Source organism: Oryctolagus cuniculus, chromosome 15 (genome assembly GCF_051225735.1).
Source record: "Oryctolagus cuniculus isolate XC-2025 breed Fujian yellow rabbit chromosome 15, ASM5122573v1, whole genome shotgun sequence".
Lineage (NCBI taxonomy): Eukaryota > Metazoa > Chordata > Mammalia > Lagomorpha > Leporidae > Oryctolagus > Oryctolagus cuniculus.
The window spans coordinates 30,745,214-30,769,026 of record NC_142881.1 but is presented as its reverse complement, the minus strand read 5'-3'; the positions used below and the strand labels follow the sequence as shown (position 1 = coordinate 30,769,026).

Genomic DNA, 23,813 nt, shown 5'->3' with positions numbered 1-23,813 from the left:
TAAATTAAAGTATTTTATTTCTGATCACCCATTTGGAAAATACTAAATATACATATATGTGCATATTTCAGGTAGACCAAAGAAACTTGGAGCAAAAGCTATGCTCTCCTCAAACATCTAAATTTAACCCAGTTAACCAATTTAGGGAAATACATGCATTGACTACAAATCACCTTTAAGCTTCCCTCATTAATGACCTATCAAAGAGCAAAACACAGGGCCTATACTTATGAAATCCATAATCCTCTTTTCTGCTCTCCAAAGTCACTTTTAAATCTGGCTTTCATCTCATGCTGTTGGGTTTTCTATTTGGTACAAGATGAAAAATTGGAAGAGTCTTATACTTTTTCAAAATCAAAACAATTTGGTTGCCACTCAAAAATTCCTGGTGAAATGCCAGGAAGCCTATAAAAAAGTTAAAATTCTCCCAACTTAGAGTTTACAAAAATAAGTGTGAGATGTTCATCGCTTACCAGACATTCCATTTTTTAATACACATAAAGAAGAGGAAAGATACACTTTTGACATTAAAGCTCATCTGAATCAATATAAGACAGCAGGTCTATCTTGCATTCTCTCAACACAATAGAAGTAACTGAGACTGCTCTTCTTAATTCATACAAAATTCTTAATGATTCTCACATTAGAGTATGCTATTATAGTCTTTTCCAAAGCTTGACAAAGGCAGGCAACTCACATGCTCTTTACCAGCCAAGTTTGCAGACAGCCCTGCAAAAAGTTGTTTCTCCTTGCAGCTATGACATATATATACACTTTCCTCCTAGAATCAAAGATGTAAGGGAGTATTGCTCAGTCTCAAAGCCTCTTTGCTCTCACAAAGAAATCAAATTCCCCAGATATTTTCAAACTCCATCAGGAATAGAACATTCTCAGCAGCTCTGCCTAAGGTTCATTATCTCTTTTACATTTCATCTTTATATTCACTGGGTTCATAGAAAGGGCATGCACAGAAAGAGGAAAATAGCTGCTTTTTAAAAGACACCAAATTTAGTAATTCTCTTAAATCTACTGGCACACATCTAGAAAGTCATATTTTTACAAGACTTCATTAGGGTTTCATTGGTTCTGTCTTTTGAGAAAACCCATGCTGGACTGCCCATAACTTCAAGCCAAAATACATCTTGCAAGCTACAAGAAATATTTGTTATGGAAAGACCAAGAGTCATCACAATTCGAAAAGGGAAAGTGGGTGGAGACAGACAGATATGGGCTCATCTAGATCCCACTCCAGTGCCCCCTAAGCATCAAGTTGCCAACTGATGGAGGCTAACACATGCTCTAAAATTTTAGCTGACTCCAACAGCCTTACCTGTTAATATGAGATTACTGTAAGTATTGGAGAATTGTTCCTTTAGAAGAACCAAGTGCATCTGAGCTGCCTTCTCTCTCTGGAGCTCCAGCATAACATCAGGGTGCTGGGCAATCTTGCAACCTTTCTGTTTATCCAAGGCAACATCACTTCGAACGATGTCTACAAAAAGAAAGAAAGAAGGCAGGCAGCAAAATCTAAAACTAAAACAAAACAAAAAATCATACACACATCAAAGTCTTATTTTACCCAAAATGACAGCATTTATAAACTACCATCATTTTCATCCGACGAAAAGAAGCAGAAAAACCTAGAGTCTCCCAACTCTATGACATCTCACAAGTTCTGGAAATTTCCAGATTCTTTAGATACTTCTTTGTTTAAGATTTAAGATTCTCACTCCTCTCTTCTCCTTTTCAGGTATCCTCCGGGATTTATTTACCTTTGGGGAATTCCTTTAACTCTTCTTTTCTATCTTTGTCATCATCCATGGGGAAAAAATTATACAATTTTGAATACTTCTGGCTATGAAGGTTATTTCTCCCACCACATGCAGTAGGACCAGGTGGTAGCTCCAGCATGTATATTCTGAATAGTGAGCCTATCTTCTCAACTCCCAGTCAAGCCACTCAGTTCAAGTTATGGCTGCCATTCAAGAGGTTACCTGTTCAGGGTGTTTCATACTATTGTTCATGTACTTCTGGGAAATCTATATCACATTTCATGCCAACCAAGTACAACATAAAGAAGAGTATGGAATCAAGCAGACTTCAGTTCAAATTCTGGCCTGGTAGTCACTTATTAGTTGCATGGAAATAGAAGATGAAACCGTCTAACTAAGCCTCAATTTCTTCATCTGTGGTTAGAGATACATAAAGGACTTCACACTATGTATGCCAAATAATGTGTTCAACAATGTATGTCTATTATTATTTTTCTTAATAGTGTATTTCTTGTGGTATAATTTTGATTTTTCAAAAAAATATGAAAAAAATGAGAATATTGAGTTTAGCAAAGAAAAAACTAGTTGACCTGTTTCACACAGAGATGATTGACTTATTCTGTGTAAATCCAGTAAGCCAAATATGGGACTCACCAAAAGACAAACACAGTGTTAAATTTCACATCAAAAAACTTTGTAATAATAGATACTATCATATAAGGAAAAGGGCTACTGAAGGATTGAGAACGCTCTTCCAGTCCAAGAAATATTCAAATAGGACTGGGTTAGCAATACTATAGTCATTAAAACGTGCTATGTACATGTAAATATATTTTCATCAGTATTGTTTGAGGCAATACAACAGCATGGTTAAAGACATAGGTTTTCAACTCAAATAGACACAAGTTTAGAACCTAGCTTTACTATATATTATCTAATAGCTGTTAGACTAATCACTAAATCTCTCAATGCCATTCCTAATTTTTAAAAATGAAAATACAAATAGATTATTTGCAATGAATTGCTATAGTGACAGGGGCATATCAAACACTCAGGAAGTGCTGGCTGTTTTGTGGTTGTTAATAATAACATCATATTACTATAATAGTATCAGAAAGTTATTATAGGATATTATTATTCTTTTAGGTCATTTTTAACTCAAGGATTTTAAGACTCTGTGAAAATGTGTGCTTTTCTTGTATTCCTTACCAGACAGAATAGAAATAATACAGACTCAAAGCCAGAAGACTTAGATATGAACGTAAACAATTTAAAATATTCGTGGAACTGGATAGTGAACATTTAAAATCCTTGTACCTTGGGTTTGCCTGACCTGCTGAACTGGGAAGCTAATACTTCGGATGATCTCGAAACCTCTACTCTCTTGCTACTCCTTCTAGTTTCATCACCCCTTCCAATCCTTTCCCTCCTCAAATTCTGATAACCAACGCCATACTTCTGACTTCAGTGAGATCACCTTTTTCTGGACTCCATATATGAGTGAGATCATGCAAAACCCATTTTTCTGTGTGTATCTTATTTACTTAACATAATGACCTCCCATTCCACCCACGTTCTTGTAAATGACAAGATTTCTTTCTTTAATGGAGTCCATATGGGATGCTGGTGCCGAGGAGGCAGCTTTATTCGCTATGCCACAGTGCCAGCTCCTGTAATATCTATTTAAAGTCAAATAGTGTTACACCTCCAGCATTATGCTTTTTGCTCAAGATTGATTTAGCTATTCAGTGTCTTTTGTGATTCCACACAAATTTTAATAGTGTCTTTTCTAGTTCTGTGAAAAATATCACTGGTATTTGGGAAAGGACTCCATTGCATCTGTAAACCACTTTGGGTAGTATGCATATTTTAATACTATTGATGCTCCCAATCCAAGAACATAGGCTGCCTTTCCATTTCTTTTCATTCTCTTCAATTTGTTTCACCAATAGTTTATAATTTTTGTTTTGTTTCACCTCTTTGAGTAAATTTATGTATAGGGTTTTCTTTGTAGCTGTTGAAAATGGTATTGCTTTCCTGATTTTGTTTCCAAATAATTTGCTATTGGCGTATAATAACAGTACAGACTTTTGCACATTGACTTTGTATCATATAACATATCTGAATTTACTTGTTAACTCCAATAGCTTTTTGATGGAGTCTCTGGGATTTTCTATATTTTATATCAGGTCATCTATAATCAGTGATAATCTGATATCAGGTCATCTATAATCAGTGATAATCTGATTTCCCACTTTCCAATCTGAATTCCTTTTATTTATTTCTCTTGCCTAATTGCTCCAGCTTGTACTTTCAGTACTATGTTAAATAAAAGTGGTAAAACTGGATATCCTTGCCTTGCCTCAGATCTTAGAAAGAAAGCCTTTGTCTCTTCCACAGTCAGTATGATGTTAACTGATGGTTTGTTTTATATGGCCTGCTTTATGTTGAGGTATCTTAATTCCATAACTACTTTGTTCAGTTTTTATTATGAAAGGATGTTGGCATTTTATCAAATGCCTTGTCTAAATCTATTGAGATGATTATATGACTTTTGTCCTTCATTCTGTTGATGTCTTATGTCATGTTTATTGATTTGCATACACTGAATTAGCCTTGCATCCCTGAGATAAAATCTACTTGGTCATGGTGAATAACCTTTTTTTTTTTTTTTCCAAAGATTTGCTTTGTTTATGTGAAAGGCAGATTGACAGAGAGAGGCAGAAACAGAGAAAAAGAGGTTGTCCATCCATTGATTCACTCTCCAAATGGCCCTGATGGTTAGGGTTGAGGCAGGCCAAAGTCAGGAGCCAGGAACTCCACCCAGATCTCCCAAAATGGGTGCCGCTTTCCAAGGTGCATTAACAGGGAGCTAGACTGAAAGCAGAGCAGCCAGAACTCAAACCAGTGTTCCTACGTGGGATTCAGTGTCTCGGGCAGCATCTTAACACATCGGCCCATGAATGATCTTTTTAATGTACATTTGAACTTAATTTTCTCAATTTTTTTGTTGAGGAGTTCAGCATCTATGTTCATCAAGGATATTGGCCTGTAGCTTTATTTTTCTATCGTATCCTTGTCTGATTTTGTACTAAAATAAGGTTGGCCTCAGAGAATGAGTTTGAAAGAATTCCCTCTTATATTTTTTGAAATAATTCAAGAAGGATTGGTGTTAGTTCTTTAAGTGCTTGGTAGAATTCAATAGTGAAGTCATCTGGTCCTGGACATTTCTTTGAGGAAGACTTTTCGTTACTTATTCAATCTTGTGACAGACAATTGGTCTGTTAAATATTCCATTTCTTCATATGTCAATCTTGCTAAGGTGTCAGTGTCCAGTAATTTAACCATTTCTTCTGGGTTATCAAATTTGTTGGCATATAATTCTTCATAGCAATCTCTCCCTTTGCATTCTGTGGTATCAATCATAATGTCTCCGTCTCCCTTTTCACCTCTGATGCTGTGTATTTGAAACTTCTCCCTTTTTCTTAGCATACTTAAGTTTGTATCAATTTTGTTGATCTTTTCAAAGAACCATCTATTCATTTTATTTTTATAAGATTTATTTACTTATTTATTTATTTATTTGAAAAGCAGAATTACAGAGAGGAACAGAGAAAGAGAGAGAGAGAGATCTTCCATGCACTGGTTCATTCCCCAGATGACCACGATAGCCAGAGCTGCACCAATCTGAAGCCAGGAGCCAGGAAATTCCCTGGTCTCCCCCTTTGGTGCAGGGGCCCAAGGACTTGGGCCATCTTCCACTGCTTTCCCAGGCCACAGCAGAGAGCTGGATTGGAAGTGGAGCAGCCAGGACCTGAACCAGTGCCCACATGGGATGTGGGCACAGCAGGTGGCAGCCTCACCCCCATGCAACAGTGCTGGCCCCCAGCTATTCATTTTTTATATTGTTTCTATATTCTCTGTGTCACTTGTTTGTGTTCAGATTTTTATTTCTTCCCTTCTACCTATTTGGAGTTTGATTTGTTCTTTTTCTCTCTAGTTCCTGAAGTGCAAAAATGAGTTGCTTTTCTGATGCAGGTAGATTCATTGTTATAAACATACCTCTTAGAACTATTTTTGGTGTATCCCACAGTTTTTGGTATGCTGTGTTTCCATTTTCATTCAAGACATTTTTTAGTTTATTCCTTTATTTCTTCTTTAATCCATAGATTTCTTAGAAATAAATTTTTAATATCTAGCTATGCACTCTGGCCTCAGAATCAGCCCTAAAGGCATGTGGATCTGGCTGAAAAGCCCATGAGAGTATTTCAGGCATGGAAAGCCAAGACACTCTGGGAAAAAAAAAAAAAAACACCTAAATGAAAGATCTCCACAAGTGAGATCCCAGTGGAAACGGGTCATCAAAGAAGGAGGTACCTTTCTCTGAAGGGAGGAGAGAACTTCCACTTTGACCATGGCCTTATCTAAATATGATCAGAGTCGGTGAACTCAGGGGGCTTCCATAGCCTTGGCAGCTCATGACAAGAGCCTAGGGTGATTACTGAGGCCATAAACAAGAGTGTCAATTTGTTAAGTCAACAACAGGAGTCACTGTGCACTTACTCCTCATGTAGGATCTCTGTCCTTAGTGTGCTGTACATTGTGATTTAATGCCATAACTAGTACTCAAACAGTATTTTTCACTTTATGTTTCTGTGTGGGAGCAAACTGTTGAAATCTTTACTTAATGTATGCTAAACTGATCTTCTGTATATAAAGAGAATCAAAAATGAATCTTGATGTGAATGGAAGGGGAGAGGGAGTGGGAAAGGGGAGGGTTGCGGGTGGGAGGGACATTATGGGGGGAAAGCCATTGTAATCCATAAGCTGTACTTTGGAAATTTATATTCATTAAATAAAAGTTAAAAAAAATCTAGCTATGTGTGTAGTTTCCAAACTGTTTCTTGTTATCGATTTCTAGTATTATTGCACTGTGGTATGAAAAGATACTTAACATGATTTCTGGTTTGTTTTTTTTTAATTTCTTGAGACTTGCTTTGTGACCTACTATATGATCTACCCTGGAGAATGCTCCATGTGCTATTGAGAAAAATATGCATTCTACAGATGTTAAAAGATTTTTTAAAGATTTATTTATTTTTTTCAAATAAGAGTCCCAGAGAAAGAGGGAAAGATAGAGAGATCTTTTATCCACTGGATCACTCCCAAGATGGCCACAATGGCCAGGGTTGGGCCAGTCCTAAGCCAGGAGCCAGGAGCCAGTTGCCAAAGGCTCAAAAATTTGGGCCATCTTCTGCTGCTTTTCCCAGGCCAGTAGCAAGGAACTAGACCAAAAGTCAAGCAGCCACACATGAACTTAAGCCAAACTAGGATGCCACCAACACAGGTAGTGGTTTAACCCACTATGTCGCAACACCAGTTCCAAAGAGAAAGTTTTGTAGCTGTCTATTAATTCCAATTGCTCTAGCATAAAATTTTACTCTATTTCTTGTTCATTTTCTATCTGGATAGTCTGTCCACTTCTGAAATTGGGGTCCTAAATTTAGCTTGTATTGTTTATTGGAGACTGTTGTTCTCCTGGGTTTATTAATATTTGTTTTTTTATATTTGGGTACTCTGATATTGGGTCCATATATAATTGTTATTTCCTCTTGTTAGATTAAATCATATATCATTCTATAATGACCTTGTTTCTTTTTACTGATTTTGATTTAAAACTCACTTTATCTGATATAAGAATGGTTATTTCTTCTTTCTTTGAGTGACATTTTAAGGAAGTATCTTATGCTATCTATTCAATTTGCATGTCCTTAGTTGTGAAGAAAGTGTTTTGTAAGCAAGATATACCCAGGTTTTGCTTTTTAACCATTCAGTCACTGTCTTTTACTTAGATAATTTAATCCATTTATATTTACATCATAGTTGGTAGGGAATGGCATGATTGCCATTTTTTACCTGTCTTCTAGTTAGACTGCAATTTCTTTCTTTCTTTCTCCCTTTCTTCCAATCTTCCTCGGTGGCTAAGTGAATTCTTTCTAGTACTATGTTTCAATTACTTGTTTATCTTTGGCATGTCTATTAGAGATGGGTGCTAGTTACCATGAAGTTTATTTAAAATCTTTGAAATGATCACAACTTAACATTGTTAATAAAGATGTTAAATGAATGTAAAAACATGTAATACTAATAATAAACTCTATATTTACACTCTATTCCTCTCCATATTCTGAATTCTTGATATTCCACTTTATCTCTTTCTGTATTTCTTGTCAACATTTTAATGTATTCATTATTTTTAAGCTATTCTGTTTTTTAGCACTCACACTAAACATATAAATGATTTACAAACCATCTTTACAATATTAGAACATTCTGAATTTGTATAGTTACTCTTTTTTTATTTTATTTTTTGACAGGCAGAGTGGACAGTGAGAGAGAGAGAGACAAAGAGAAAGGTCTTCCTTTTGCTGTTGGTTCACCCTCCAATGGCCACTGCAGCCGGGGCATCGCACTGATCCGAAGCCAGGAACCAGGTGCTTCTCCTGGTCTCCCATGGGATACAGGGCCCAAGCACTTGGACCATCCTCCACTGCCCTCCCGGGCCACAGCAGAGAGCTGGACTGGAAGAGGAGCAACCAGGACAGAATCTGGCGCCCCAACCGGGACTAGAACCCGGTGTGCTAGTGCCGCTAGGTGGAAGATTAGCCTATTGAGCCACAGCACCTGTCATAGTTACTCTTACCACAGAGTTCTGAAGCTTTTGACATTTTCTTCTTACTCATCAAGGTCTTATTCTTCCAGTTTGAAGAACTTCTTCCTTTTAATATTTCTTGAAAGGTAGGTCTGCTGGTGATAAATTCTCTCAGCCTTTCTTTGGGAATTACTTTAAGTCTCTCATATCTGAACAATAGTTTTCCTGAGTACAGTATTCCTTTTCTTAATGATTTACTTATTTATTTATTTGAAAGGCAGAATGAAAGAGAGAGAGAGAATATTCCACCCACTGACTCATTCTCCAAATGTCTGCAACAGACAGGTGTGAGTCAGGCTGAAGCTAGGAGCCAGGAACTCCATCCTGGTCTCCCACACAAGCAGCAAGGTCTCAAGTACTTTGGCAATCTTCCACTGCCTCTCAATAGCATTGGCAGAAAGCTGGATTGGAAGCAAGGTAGTTGGGATTCAACTAGCACTCCAATGTGGGATGCCGGCATCTGCACCACAACATTAGTCCCTAAGTCTAGTATTCTAGGCTGGCAATTTTTTTTCTTAACTGCTAGGCTAAACACTCACTTTATTCTATTAAACTTCTGTGCAACATTTGTTCAATTTATTCGTGAGTATTTTCAGGTTTTAGTGCTTTTATAAATGGTATATTTTTAGTAGTATTTCCTAAATTTCATCCTTAGTTTATAAAAATATCACTAGTTTTGGTACATAGAGCTTGAGTCCAGAAATCTTGGTGAACTCTCCTGTTGCTTATTACTATTTGCCTCTAAATGTTCATAGATTCACTATGGAAATAAGCATATCATCTGTTAATAATAATAATTGTGGGGAGCAATCCGGACTAGACTAAGTTACTCGAATTAGGACTTATTCTATGCATCTGCTCTCCCACAATATGGCGCTGGGAGAGAAGTAAACAGCTTCCGCACAGCTGCCTCCAGTTCAACTGATGGACTGTAGGACTTGCTCCTGATTGGAGAGCAGCGTGCTCGGCGTGTGGGCGGCCGAGTTGGGATTGGCGGAGGAGGACCATAAAGGAGGAGAGAAACGGCATGCACCAGGAACATCTATGGGGAACATCTAGCTGAAGGAACACCCGTGCAGCCCCCGAGAGACCCGGCCGGCGGTGTGCCGCTCCCCTGCGGAAGTGGGGAATGCGGCCAGGGGGAACTGCCCTTCCACGGAGGTGGAAGGGATAGTAGCCAACCCGGGAAGAACCAGCAGCAAACCCGGGGAGGGCCGAGCAGACGAAAGAACAGCGCAGGGTCCTGTGTCGTTCCTCCACGAAGAGGGGGAGCGACAATAATTCTTTCTTTATTCTCAATTCATATGTATTTTATTTTGCTTTTCTTATTTCTTGGAAGACATAAGACTCTTGTGTTTGCACCTATTATATAATTAGAGTTACAGACTGCCTTTATTCTAGGTTATCTTTTTAATGATGGCTGTATAATGAACAGCTTTGGAAGATAGAGATGTCTCCCTCTAGAGCAAAGGAAGGCATGTTAACTGTACCATACAATAAAGATAGTATTTCTTTGAAAGGGCAGGTATATTTACTTCCCATTAAAAATGACTTAGGTTTCCTGCTCTTTCTCTCCATCTCCTGATCTCCCCGTCTCTTGATTTCTCTCTTGCTCTCTCTCTCACACTCTCCTTCTCTCTCTTTTTCCTTCTTCACCCCTTACCTACAAGTTTGCTGGGTTTCCCCTAATAAATTCTTCTCCTTACTCCAGTGTTTGGTGTGTTTTGTGGTGGCCCTACACTGGTGCTATGACTCCAATCCAGGCTCCGCCAGTGACTTTGCTCTCCCAGGGATCTCTGAGCTGCCTCGGGGGTCCTGGATTTCTGCCAGTCACACCCCCGGAACTCCTTCCATGCCACTAAATGTTCCATGATCTCCATCCATACACCAGCCTTCCAAATTCTGAGGCAAGATGTGGAATGGGAAATTCCCACAGCAACTTCTACGGGTTGTGGTTCTACTCTCATCTAAAAGTCCTGGTACTGGGTTCCAATTACAACTCTCAAAGGCCTTCTGGTCTCTATGGATTCTATGCCTGGCCAACAGTGAGTGTGTTGACAACTCAACCTCCTGTTTCTCTTCTATGGGCTAAGCCCTGGGCTCCAGTGGGTGCATGGGCGATGAACCCCTCTGTTCCCATATCCTCTCATCAATTGGACAGCCAGGATTTCAGGGACGCCCAATATCTGCCGATCTGACTACCGATTGCCATAAGAGTTTCCTTCTTCCTACATTCCTATTAAGTAATACGGTTCCTCTCAAATTGGCTCCAGACCTCAAATGCTGACCCTAATAGCTTTATCACTTCTGTGAGTGATCGGGAATATGGAAGGAGATCCTATATGCTCAAGCTTTTCCTATCTTTGATTTAAACTTTCTATGTGTACTTCCTGCTCTCTGCCCCAGGTCCTATTGGCCTCAAACTTTTCCATTAGAGGTCAAGGGCCTGAGCCGAAACCTCTGCCTTCTACATTTGCAGCTCTGACTCTTCACTGTCTCGGCATATTGTACCTCCCCCTCCCACTCAGGAATTCCGACTTTATCTTAGATCCAGGCCTGGTCCAAAATCTACTCTCCCTTCTTATCAATGATCCTCCCTCATGTTTGGGAATGGCTTTCACTCTCCAGCCCTTGTCCTCCAACTGGTCTTTGCCCCTCCCTCTCCTGTTCCAGTTTTACCATAAGAATAGCAAAGGAGTAGTAAGCCCATCCTTTTGAGCTCCTGGCTTATTTGAACAAATTGGGTATCCCACCCTTTTGATGGCTCTTTTGTTTTATCATGAGCAAGCCAGACAGGAAAATTAGGTCTTTTGACCTCCACCCCAACAGACTTCTTGTCTTTGGTGCATCAGCCTCTAGCTCACCATCACTTTTGGGAACTGTCTGGCAGCTGCCTGAACTTTTGTTTCAGAGGCAGTCCCAAGTGGCTGACAGTTGACTATGATATCATGGGCCTAAGGTGTTCTTAGGGAAAAAAGCAACTGTAACTAGACGCTGAGTTTGAAGAAATTTCTCTCTTTGAATCTAGGAAGATCACTACCTTTAAAAATTTTGCTTTGTAACTTGTCGAACTTATTTTGCAATTTATTTTAAGGGGTTTCCACGTAATCAGTACTCAATGAAACAGCAATAGAAAATTAGTACTTGTTTTAGATGAATGCAATTTTAATTTTAATTGTATTCAGATAGAGATATAATATAATATAATATCAGCATCTTAAGTCATTTAGGTGTAACTGCTAATTTAAATTGGGTAGAGGCAAATGAGATAAATGCATCTAAATGTAAACTTTGGTACTCTCAGCATGTCATATTCTGTAGAAAAACTATTTGGGTTTGTTTAGCAAACATGTTTTCATAAACTTTTCAATAAAAACAGTTCAACACTGCTTAAAGTAACTCAGGCTGAAATTTGATTTGTTACCTTATTTTAAAATGTTATCTTAATTTGGAGATTTTTAACAGGTTATTTCAAAATGTAAATCAAGGAAATTGGCAAATGGAAAATATCACAAGTATAGAACTGTGCACTTGGTATGAAAGGTTAAGAAGGAAATAGTGTTCTTGGTAAGGAAGGTTAAGAAGGAAAGAGTTTTTTTGAATAAAGGACAGGATTTATAAGAATTACTTTACACTGATGGCTACTTTAGACTGGAATGGAAATGATGGAATGTTTCAAGTAAGTTGAAGAGGGTGTGTGGAAGTCACAGAAAGTTATGAAAGAAAGAAATTTTGGATACAAAAGCTATTCATCTATTTCTCTGACATAGAATTAGAATCTGATCCTCTGTTAAAGCAATGAGTTAAATTAATGCATTATGATCTCTTGATGTCTCTGTTAAATTCTAATTGTTTAAAAACAGCTGAGTTTTTTATTAAGAGCTATGGGTTATTTAAATATGTGCTTATTTTCAAACATTTGAATAATTACTTTGTAACAATGATCAAATCTGGTCTATATTATGTCATGATGTTAAGGGATCTTATTTCAACCAGATACTCAGATATTTTAAGCCTTCTTGGCATCCTTGACAGGCATTCAAAAAAAAAAAAAAAGTTCAAAGTTTCAAATTACTTGAACTTTGATAGATTCATTTGGGCCCTTGGAAATATCAAAGGATATATGTCTCTCATCTTGTAGAGATACCAACTAATCAGGCTATTTGGATTATATTAGAAGTACTGTCAAGATGTGAAGTGGTATTAAATTTTAAGTTTCTATAATATAAAATGCTACTGATACAAATGTCTGAAAGTTAAAAAGTCTATTGATCTTATGTTACTAGACATGTTGGTTATCTTACTGAGAGAGCACCAGAGTCCTAAAAGGGTTAAATGCTTTGTAAAATCCTACAGGTACTTTCAAAAATACTTTGTAAAGTAAGCAAGTGCCTATTTATAGTTAATGAGTTTATAATCCACAGTTTTATATATCAAATTTGCTGCTCATAAAACTAAGACATTGTTGGTTCTGTGTTTAGCTGTCCTTCTATAGTTTCCATGGACTTTTTCCAGCCACTTCTATTGTATTCAGTACTTTGGGGTGGCTCTGTAAACAGATGAAGCCAACAATGCACTACAGGTACCAACTGAGAGAAAGTATGGTTAACTGAGGTTACTAATAGCAGAAAGTAATTCAGATCAATTGGCAATTTACAAAAAGGAGTTAAAGAGTTTTTAAAAAGCTATTACTAGGCCGTTGCCATGGCTCACTAGGCTAATCCGGCACCAGCAGTCCGGGTTCTAGTCCTGGTTGGGGCACTGGGTACTAGTCCCGGTTGCTCCTCTTCCAGTCCAGCTCTCTGCTGTGGCCCGGGAGGGCAGTGGAGGATGGCCCAAGTGCTGGGTCCCTGCACCCGCATGGGAGACCAGGAGGTCTCCAATTATTTTAATTGGCTTATAGATAAAAGATTGCTCATAAATTTAAACTGCTAAAATTAATCAGATACATTTTGATTCATGTGACCTGAATATCTGTATCTTGGCTGGCTCTGCCAGCCAAGACTTGGATCACAGGAAATGGAACTGCCCTGGAGTCGAAGGACGCCCAGGTCAGAGCCACAGATCTTGCTGGCTCCAAGCTGAAAAGTCCTTCACTTGGCACAGCTTCCAAAGTGACCACCGCTGCAGAACGGATGGCCAAGTAGGGTCAGTAACATTGCAGGCAGAACTGTAAACGTCCTGTTAGAAATGCTGCCTGCATTCACCTGGTCAGCTCTCCTCCCGGGCCAGCTATGTAATGGAAGTCAATGGGATGCCTTCCCCAAGAGGTTCACACCTCCCTTAGGATGTACCCCATGTGAAGAGATAGGTAAGTCTGGGCCTCATAACTTATAAGGCCTTAAAGCCCACCAGATTATTATCAGGTCCCTTCAGTCAGGTTTTTATTTGCCTCTCAATAGGAGAACTTATTTGTGGCTGGTTCTGGTCCCAACTGCTCCTCTTACAATCCAGCTTTCTGCTATGGCCTGGGAAAGCAGTAGAAGATGGCCTAAGTGCTTGGGCCCCTGCACCCAGATGGGGGACCAGGAGGAGGTTCCTGGCTTCTGGCTTTGGATCGGCGCAACTCCAGCCATTGCAGCCATTTGGGGAGTGAACCAACAGAAGGAAGACCTTTCTCTCTGTCTCTTCCTCTAACTGTCTGTAACTCTGCCTCTCAAATAAATAAATAAAATCTTTCTTTCTTTTTTTTTATTTTTTTATTTTTATTTTTTTTATTTTATTTATTTATTTATTTATTTTTTTTGCCAGACAGAGTCTGACAGTGAGAGAGACAGAGAGAGAGAGACAGAGAGAAAGGTTTTCTTTCCATTGGTTCACTCCCCTAATGGGCACTGCGCCAATCTGAAGCCAGGAGCCAGGTACTTCCTCCTGGTCTCCCATGCGGGTGCAGGGACCCAAGCACTTGGGCCATCCTCCACTGCCCTCCCGGGCCACAGCAGAGAGCTGGACTGGAAGAGGAGCAACCGGGACTAGTACCCAGTGCCCCAACCGGGACTAGAACCCCGGGGTGCCAGCGCCACAGGCGGAGGATTAGTCAAGTGAGCCACGGCGCCTGCCAATAAAATCTAAAAAAAAAAATTCCCAATCCATTTTAATTTGGGAAACTGTTGCCTTAGTGGCCTAAAGGAATTGATGTAATTTTCAAAAGTGTTTCTCATTAGAAAATCAAAAAGGAAAAGGAACCCTTAGGAGGGAGAAACTGGAAAAGCAAGCAAGAGAGTTGTTTATTAAATCCTTTCTTATAGGATATTTGGCATTATTAGACCTCACCAATCTGATTCCAGTAGCACCACAGTCTGAAGGGTTGAAAACACCCTAATTTTTCAAATGTTCTTTAGAGCAAAGGTTGGCAGATTTTCTACAAAGAATGAGATACTACATATTTTAGACTGCTGGGGTCATACAGGCTCATCAGAACTGCTCAAGTCTGCTTTTGTAAAGCAAAAGCAAATCGCTTCTCGGCCTTTTAGCTAAGATCAAGCGTAAAGCAGAAGCAGCCGCAGATGAAACATAAATGAATGGGTACAGCTGTGTTCCAACAGCACTTCATAAAAACAGGTGATGGCGAAATTTGGTCTCTAGGCTATACTTTGCTGGCTCCTCCTTTAGAGGAACTGGTGGAGAGTAGAACGTTCTTTAATTTCACAGACAAATAAACTGGGACCAGAAATGATTTGCCTGAGGTTTCACAGTCATTTTGTACTGAGCAAAGATTAGAATCCAGGCCTCTGACTGCCAGTGCTCTTCTCATTGCATCACACCACAGAACAAATGACACCCTGGCAGAATCTGCCTCTGTAAGTATTTTTATCCACTAGTCTACTAAATGTATGCAAATATATATGGACATTTGGCAGATGTCCATGAATATTCAAGTCTCTGCTCCAGCTCCTTCCTCTGTGGTCTGCATTATTTCTCTAGCTTTGCATCATTCCCAGATGAAGACACTATAGTTTCATCTCAAGAATGTTCATGAAAACATGCAATACAAGTGTGCTGGAGGCTGAATCCACTAGCAGTGCCTTCCCACAATAAATCAGCATAAACCATTCATCCGCTAAATATTTCTTAGGCCCTCCTCACAAGTATTGCCACAGCCCTGATTTTTCATCTGTACACCAGGACTCACACCCAATCAACTTGAAGTCTATTTTCAAGGCAAAGCCCCTAAAAAACTGGATCTATTATCAATCTATATGAAATATCAGAATGTATCACATCTACTTCATTTCTTTCATCTGAAATTGCTGAGATTCCACCAATAAAGGTATGTTGTTTGGCCTGATTTATGCCTTGCCAAACTGTTAAATAAAAGGAAGGAATAATCACAAATAAGTGTCAGCAGCAATACATGTAGCTCAAAGCAAAACATGAGTTCTTAAGAGAACAGCTACATTACCAGCCTAGGTAAAAACAAAGACATCTGTTGGTTCACTCAATGTATCTGGGGCCATTTTAAACAACACTCAGTGGAATTCACACACTGGGTATAAGATTAGACTATATTAACTAAAGTTCTTCCTACTCTAAGTTTCAGTTATTTTGAATTTAGTAAACCTCTAAGAGCACAGATATGAAGACAGACAAAATTTAGATATGAAAGAAGACAGAAGTATAATAAGGTCAATGTAGTTCTGCAGTTTCCTCTCTTACCCTTCACCTTCATAAAGAAACTAACCGTACAGTATCCCAATATCAAAAGGACCCTAAAGAGACAACCTTTCAGGGACCGACACTGTGGTGTAGTAGGTTAAGCCTCCTCCTGAAGTGCTGGCATCCCATATGGGCACTGGTTTGTGTCCTGGCTGCTCCACTTTTGATCCAGCTCCCTGCTGATGGCCTGAGAAAGCAGTGGAAGATGGCCTGAGTGCTTGAGATCTTGCACCTACGTAGGAGACCCAGAAGAAGCTCCTAGCTCCTGGCTCCAGATTGGCTCAGCTGCAGCCACTGTGGCCATATGGGGAGTGAACCAGCAGATGGAAGATTTCTCTCTGTCTCTACCTCTCTCTGTCTGTGACTGCCTCTCAAATAAATAAATCTTTTTTAAAAGGGGGAGGAGGAGACAACCTTCTAGGAAATAGTTCAGGATGGACTGTCCCAAAGCAGCAGTCTTAACGCCAATTAGAGTCAACAGCCTGACTCGTGTGGCCATTGATTAGTAATAATTTTAGTTGACAATTTCTGTTAAATTCCAGTGTGTAAGATCCTTTGGAAGTGGGGAAGTATTTTGTGCGGCAGTTAAGATGCCACTTGGGATGCCTGCATCCCATATTGGAGTGCCCTGGTTCAAGTTTGGCTCCACTCCCCATTCCAGCATCCTGCTAATGCCCATTCTCTAAGGCAGCAGGTGATGACTCAAGTGACTGGGTCCCTGCCACCATGCAGGAGACCTGGATTGAGTTTCTGGTTCCCAGCTCAACCCCAGCCAGGGGCTGTTGCAGACAACTGAGGAGCAAACTAGCAAAGTGGAAGATCCCTCTGTTTCTATTTCTCTCTCTCTCTCTCTCTCTCTCTCATAAATCAAATACATTTATAAAGAAAAGGGTTTTTTTATGATAAGAAAAGATAGGAACCAACAATCGCCCTTAACATATCCTTTGTAATGAAGAAAAGAAACATTTAGGCCCTGGATTATGGAATAAATAGCCCTTGCCTTCATTTTGTGCTTAAAAAAGAAAATACCTCAGCCTCTTTGAGATTTTACTTTCTGCCCATGGCATGAGGAGATTGGCTAGGAGTAAAATGTTTACATTCCTGGCTTATAATCATTTAGGTATAAATTCTTCAAAGGGCAATGTGTAATACAGAGCTGCTAAATGCCAAAGTCAACCAGTAAACAAAAGAAAATTCTACAAAATTTAAATAAAGGTTTAGACATCTGAACTTTTGGTAAGAATTTGTCAAACATCATCAGTTCCTTGCCTAAGTTGGAGGCAAACCAATTTCCTCATGTGGATGGCTTTGGAGCCTCCTAGTGGCAGCCTCAAGGGACCTAGCCCTGGAAAGGACTAGGTTTTCAAGAGAGAGTATTAGTTATGTATGCTGATGATAGTCAAACAAGCGCTACAGCTGCTAAAATATGCTCAAGACATTATACTAGACAGTAAATAAGAAGTTGAATAAATGTTGGTCCTTACCCTCATGGATTTCACATTTTACTATGGAAACATTCAAGAAAAAAAAGTATCTCAGAAACAATGTAATAAGCACCTATACACTACAAAAATCAAGAAATGGGATAAAATCAAGGAACGTGTAATAAAGGGAATGATATTTTCACCAAGCCTTAAAGGGTAAATAGAAATCTATATGATGTAGAAGTCAAGTATATTACATATTTTCATGGCTTTGCTGTTTCTGCTTCCTATTTAAATATTCCCTTTTCCACTTGGTATCATGCTTGAAATTCTAAGATTATAGTATGAAAGAGTGGTGAGAAAGTTAGAAACACAGTCTGGGAACAAACTTATCTTCTGAGCTTTATCCTCCTGGTTCTGAATTTATGTCAGAGGCTATGAATCAAAGAAGCAACCTAATGAATGCTAGTCACTAGAATAACTCTAATAACAAGATGAGGAACATAACAGATCGGGGGGGGGGGGGATCTATTAATCTGTAATAATAATCCAGGAAAGAGGTAAGAGGGGCCAGCAGCAAAGCAGTGGCAGGAAAGAGGATGCCAGATTAGGCTCAGGAAAGAGTTAAAAATAGTTCAAAGTTTTCCTTAAGACACAAAGTAAACTGTGAAGCTTTTAACCAATGTAGAAAATACAGAAAAAGTTGAGAACATAAGTAATAGTGAGGCCCTTTAGTTCTACAAATTAGGTCTGGGATTTGTTAAATAAATACTATAAAGGGTCTGCCAAACTTGTAACTCTGAAAAAACTGTACAACTGCCTCAAAATAAATGAGTTACAACCAATATTAAAATTATAATTGTTGTCATTTCTTACTGATAAAAGAAAAGGATCAATTACTTGCATTTTTACAAATGATAAATGAAATTGATCCAGCCTCAGAAAACTCCACCCTCATTAGTCAATGAAATTTTTCTAACCAAGGTGCACATTTTATTCCCCTTATTTTTGTCCCCATTGGCTTTTCCAAAAATACTCATCTTTCAAGGAACACCATGAGCTCTATGGTTGTCACACAGCCCTATCTTATTTCTTCAGATTTTATTAGCACCAACATTTCTAAGCTCTCATAGCATTCAGTACGAATAGTATTATACTATGTCATCCTTGATAACTTGCTTGCATTCTAAGGGAAGTTTTTGGTATCTCTCCAACCGTATTTAAATTCCTTAGAGGCCTACTATAGAGGTAAATATACAGGAGATGTATGGCCAGTGATGGCAATATTGTGAGAGCAAGCCTCTGTATTACAGTGATAACTATCAGGCTTTGACCTATAAAGATATCAGCATTTCCAATCCTAGATTGTAACATGTCTAAGTCAAATTACAGAAAGTTAATGTTTATAATCAATAACTGGGTGATCTGCCATTTTTGAGTAATACTAGCTGATATTAGGTGAATTGTGTCACAGATTCATATACTGAGGCACTAATTCCCAGTACATCAGAACAACACTGTGGTTGGAGACAGGGTGTTTACAGAGTTAGCTGAGATAAACGAGATCATTAAAGTGAGCCCTAATTCAATCTGACTGGTTTCCATAAAAGAAAAAGGTAATTACAGCATAAAAAGAACCACAGTTAAAGGATGCTGCTTGGGATGCCTGCACAGCATATCACAATGCCAGATTTAAGTCCCAGCTACATTCCCTTATATAGTTTCCAGTTAATTGCATCCTGGAAGACAACAGGTAATGTCTCAAGTATTTCAGTCCCTGCCACCCATGTTGAAACCTGGATTGAGTTCCTGGCTCCAGACTTCAACCTCTCTTTGCCTTGTCTATTGTAGTCATTTAGGAAGTGAACTAGTGAATGGGAGTTCTCTCCCTCTCTCTCTCTCCCCCTTTCATATAAATCAATTTTTTAAAAAGCCTTGGAATAAAATCAAACTGACTCCAAGGAATTCTAACTTCATTCCAGAAAGGGAAAAAAATATTTGAAGGAATAAAAAACTCAAGCATCAGACAATATAAAACTCAATGTTTAACATCCAATTAAAAATTATCAAAAAGTGGAAATATTATTCATAAAGAGGATAAAAGTCAATAAACATAAGCAGATACAGAAAGGACATGCATGGAAGTAGTAGACAACAATATGAGAAAAGCTATTAAAATATACACATTTAATCTGTTCAAGAAGATAAAGTATAAGAGTGAAGATGAGAAATATAAAAGATATAGAGGAAATCAACTAAATTTAGAAATATATAACAAATGAAATGAAAAACATTATTAAATTAGATTAACAATGACTTAGACACTGCAGAAGAAAAGATCAACAGAGTGGAAGACAGCAATAGAAACTATACAAAATGACATATAGAGAGAGAAAAAGACTGAAAAAATTTCAATAAAGCATCATAGAGCTATCAGACATTAAGCGACAACATTCAAAAAAGGATAACAAAAGATAGAAAATATTTTGAAAACTTAACGTCCAAAAATTCCTAAATTAGATGAAAACTGTAAACCCAAGAGTATTCCAAGAAGAAAAAACAGGAAGAAAACACAAGGCATGTCACAATTAAGTTACCTAAACCAGAAATGAAGAGAAAAAAATCCTTAAAAGCAGTCAAGGAAAAATAAACACATGCAGAAAAGAAAAACAGAGAAAGAAGAATGTTAGGCATCTTGTCAGAAACAATGCAAGCAGAAGACAGGTTAACAGAGATTACCTAATTGAACTGCAAAGAGGAAAAATAACAGACCAGAAAATCTAACAGCAGAGGAGGAACAGTATTAAATGGCATATATTTATATACATAGTTGTAATCCTAAAAGGCAAATGCGGAAGAGGGCCAAAGAAATAATAGCCAAGAATTTTCCAAAATTAAAGTGAGACAACAAACCACAGACACACAGACAACAAACCACAGACAAATGTTATATTGTACAAAAACAAAAATATACAAACAGGCAAACTAAACAAGAGAAGAACCTTTGAGTGACACGCCATTGGTTAGCTTTACCATGCAGTCAAATGACACTAACTCTGGCATTTCCTTTGGGGTTAAGCTGCAGTCTTCATGTGGGCCTGATGTCATTTTGTACACTTTGCATATAGGTCCCACTAGGCAATCATCAAACTCTGCAGCCCAGAACACTTTATTAGAATTCCCACACAGTGACAAACCCATAAGTTCATGCTTTTTAATGAGGCCATCTCCTCTCCTCCCAAATTTGGGATCTTTTTGTACACAACTGTCTACCCTGACATGTGAAAAAGGAGACAAAGTTAGGTGTTTCTGTCTTTTGGGAAAAATGCGAGATGTTCCATTTAAACTGGCTCTCATGTATGTTTTGCTTTCTTAGCCTCTTTATTCAAATATAAGAAACCAGAAGCCAGTGAAAATAAAAATCATGAAACCATCCATGAGACATGGGGAAACAGCCTCCTTGAGTGATAAATAAGCTCAGTCGGCAGAAGATCTGTGGTCTGACACTCACTACAGAAAAACTTTAATTGGATGGATAGTTTGTCCAGATGAGTTACTTAATTTTAAAAGTTCTCTGTGCTTTTAAAAATATACCCTTCCAGATTGGCTGAAAGCATGAATACTTTGAGCATTCATTCATCAGTAATTTTGGGTCAGTCACTCCACAGCTTAGTTTGCTTTGGTGTCAGCTGCATGTGGCAGAAAAGTTGACTAAATGTTTCTTGCGTTAAAAGGAGGAAAAAAAGTCATGTTGGAGAACAGGACTCTTAACAGAACAAGTGGATGCAGAATTTGTAGGGTTTTTTTTTTTCAGGAGTGAGAAGTCATGAGGGCACAGACTAGTCCATGTGGATCCATGAAGAACCCAGAGCTTTTTTTGAGAGAGCTTTTCATCTCTGCAGATGAATTTCCATTTTGATATTAAAACTATTTAAATAATTTATTTCACTTGTCCAAAGTCTCCTTTTCTATTCCATATTTACCCTGCCCGCCAAGTTCTATTTTGAGTTTCACATTTACTTCCAAACATTGTTTTATTGCAATGGGGTTTTGTTAAGCCTCCTTTGTCTGAAGTTCTAAAGCTCCAGGAGATAATAACTGTTCTTTTCCAGTGTACTGCAATATTTGATGCTGTTTCAAGTGTATTTAGTAGGACTGTCAGATTTAGGCAAGGAATTACTGCATGATTGGGTAGAACAATGACAGCCTTTACAAATGACTTCAAAAAAACCTTCTTCCTCCTCCTCCTTCCTGTCGTCTTTTTATTGGTCAGCACTATTAAGGTGTAATGAGCCAACTTTTAGTGTAGCGTTTAGTGAATTTTGACAGATATATTCATTTGTTAAATATTAGCATAATCATGATACATGACTGAGGAACATTTTTATTTTTCAAAAAGCTTCTTCCTATCCTTTTATACTCAACCATCTACTTCCTCCCCATAGGAATTTCTTATCTGTTTTCTGTCATTATAATTGAGCTTCTTTCACCTACTATAATGCTTTGGAGATTCATTATTGTCACTACATGTAATCAGAATTTTGTTCCTTTTTTTTTTTTTTTTGAGCAGTATTCCATTGAATGGATATTCTACAGTTTGCTTCAATTACTAATTTACTAATTGTAAATTTAATTCTTTCCAGTTTTTGTTCCTCAGTTTCAACATCTGTTGATAAAACAGAATGAGAAAATATATTTCACAAAACTTCTGTGAAGATGAAATTAAGTGGTCAGTAAGGGATAGCCATTTTTATTTATTTTTTTATGGGTTAAAAAAAGAAAGTCTGGCAAGATTAAGTGTTTTGTCGATGATCACAAGCTAAAGTATAAACATGGGTCTGTGACTCCTAAAGCCAATGTCCTTAACCACTGTAACTCAAAAAAATTATCAGATTCAGGGTTTCTCAAAGCATGTTCTGTGGAGACTAGTCTCATAAAATAACATACTTTATTCCTCTCTTGATATTTTATAGTATACTACATATTAGTATACTAAAGTCTACTTCAAGAAACCTATTTAATGTGGCTTAACCCAATGTTTCACAAACATGTTTGATAATTCATACATATTCAGAATAAGAACATCTCCTGCTTAAAAAAAAATCCAAGGCATTAAAACTAATCACAAGTAAAATTAAGATAATACCTTCAAGAATTGTATTCAAATGTCCTGACCAAATATTGATTCTTAGGAAATCCTTAAAGTATTTTAAAACAATGGGCTTAGAAAACCTATTCAGGGACCAGTGCTGGTGCGTAGCAGGTGAAGCCCTCGCTTGCAGTGCCGACATGCCATATGGGCACCGGTCGAGTCCCACTGCTCCGCTTCCAATCCAGCTCCCTGCTATGGCCTGGAAACACAATAGAAGATGGTCCAAGACCTTGGGCCCCTGCACCTGTGTGGGAAACTGGGGAGAAGCACCTGGCTCCTGGCTTTGGATCAGTGCAGCTCCAGCCATTGCAGCCAACTGGGGAATGAACCAGCGGATGAAGACCTCTCTCTCTCTCTTCCTCTCTCTGCCTCTCCTTCTCTCTGTGTAACTCTGACTTTCAAATAAATAAATAAATGTTTAAAAAAGAAAGAAAGAAAATTTATTCAGTGAACTAATAGAAGAAAACTTTCCCAATTTGGAGAAAGATATGGACATCCAATTAAAGAAAGCTCATAGATCCCCAAATAGGCTTGATCAGAAAAGAACCACATTAGAATAAAACTTTCAAAAATAAAACCTAAAGAGAATATCCTAAATTGTGTGAGAGAGAAATGCCAGATCAATTTTAAGGGAACTTCCATCAGACTGACAGCAGATTTTTTTTAATTTTATTTATTTCCATTTTATTTTAAAGCGTTTTATTAAAATACAGTATACACATCAAGAAATGCACTTAAGTGTACAGATGTCTTTTGAAATCAAGTTAGGTTGGGGTAAATCTGTACCTATCCTCCAAATCCAACATACATTTTTCTTCCATCTCCTTCCAGACTGCCTTTTAATGTGCAGCCTAGAGAGCTGTTAGAAAATCACAATGCTCCCATGTTACCACCACCTAAAAAATAAGGAGGAGTTTGAGAAGGTAATTTTTAAAATTAGCATGGGGGTGCATCCAACTTGTAAATACCAAATCTATGGTAGTATTTCTTTTCAACAATTTTATAGAAAATGTGTTTTTAATTCTGTTATGCAAATCTTAAATAAGTAAATATGTTCCCTGCCTTAGCCTGTGGAAACCCTGTATTGAAATACTAGG

The 23,813-nt window shown here is 38.1% G+C and overlaps 1 protein-coding gene across 6 annotated transcripts in view; it reads right to left on the bottom strand.

Annotated features, from left to right (window-relative positions):
• Positions 1–23,813, bottom strand: part of HPSE2 (heparanase 2 (inactive)) — a 716,512-nt gene that overhangs the window by 641,723 nt on the left and 50,976 nt on the right. For all 6 annotated transcript variants that reach the window (XM_002718623.6, XM_089314560.1, XM_089314564.1 and 3 more), the window contains one exon: positions 1,331–1,492. In XM_002718623.6, coding sequence (XP_002718669.1) covers positions 1,331–1,492 — 162 coding nt within the window. The remainder of the gene's footprint in view (positions 1–1,330; positions 1,493–23,813) is intronic.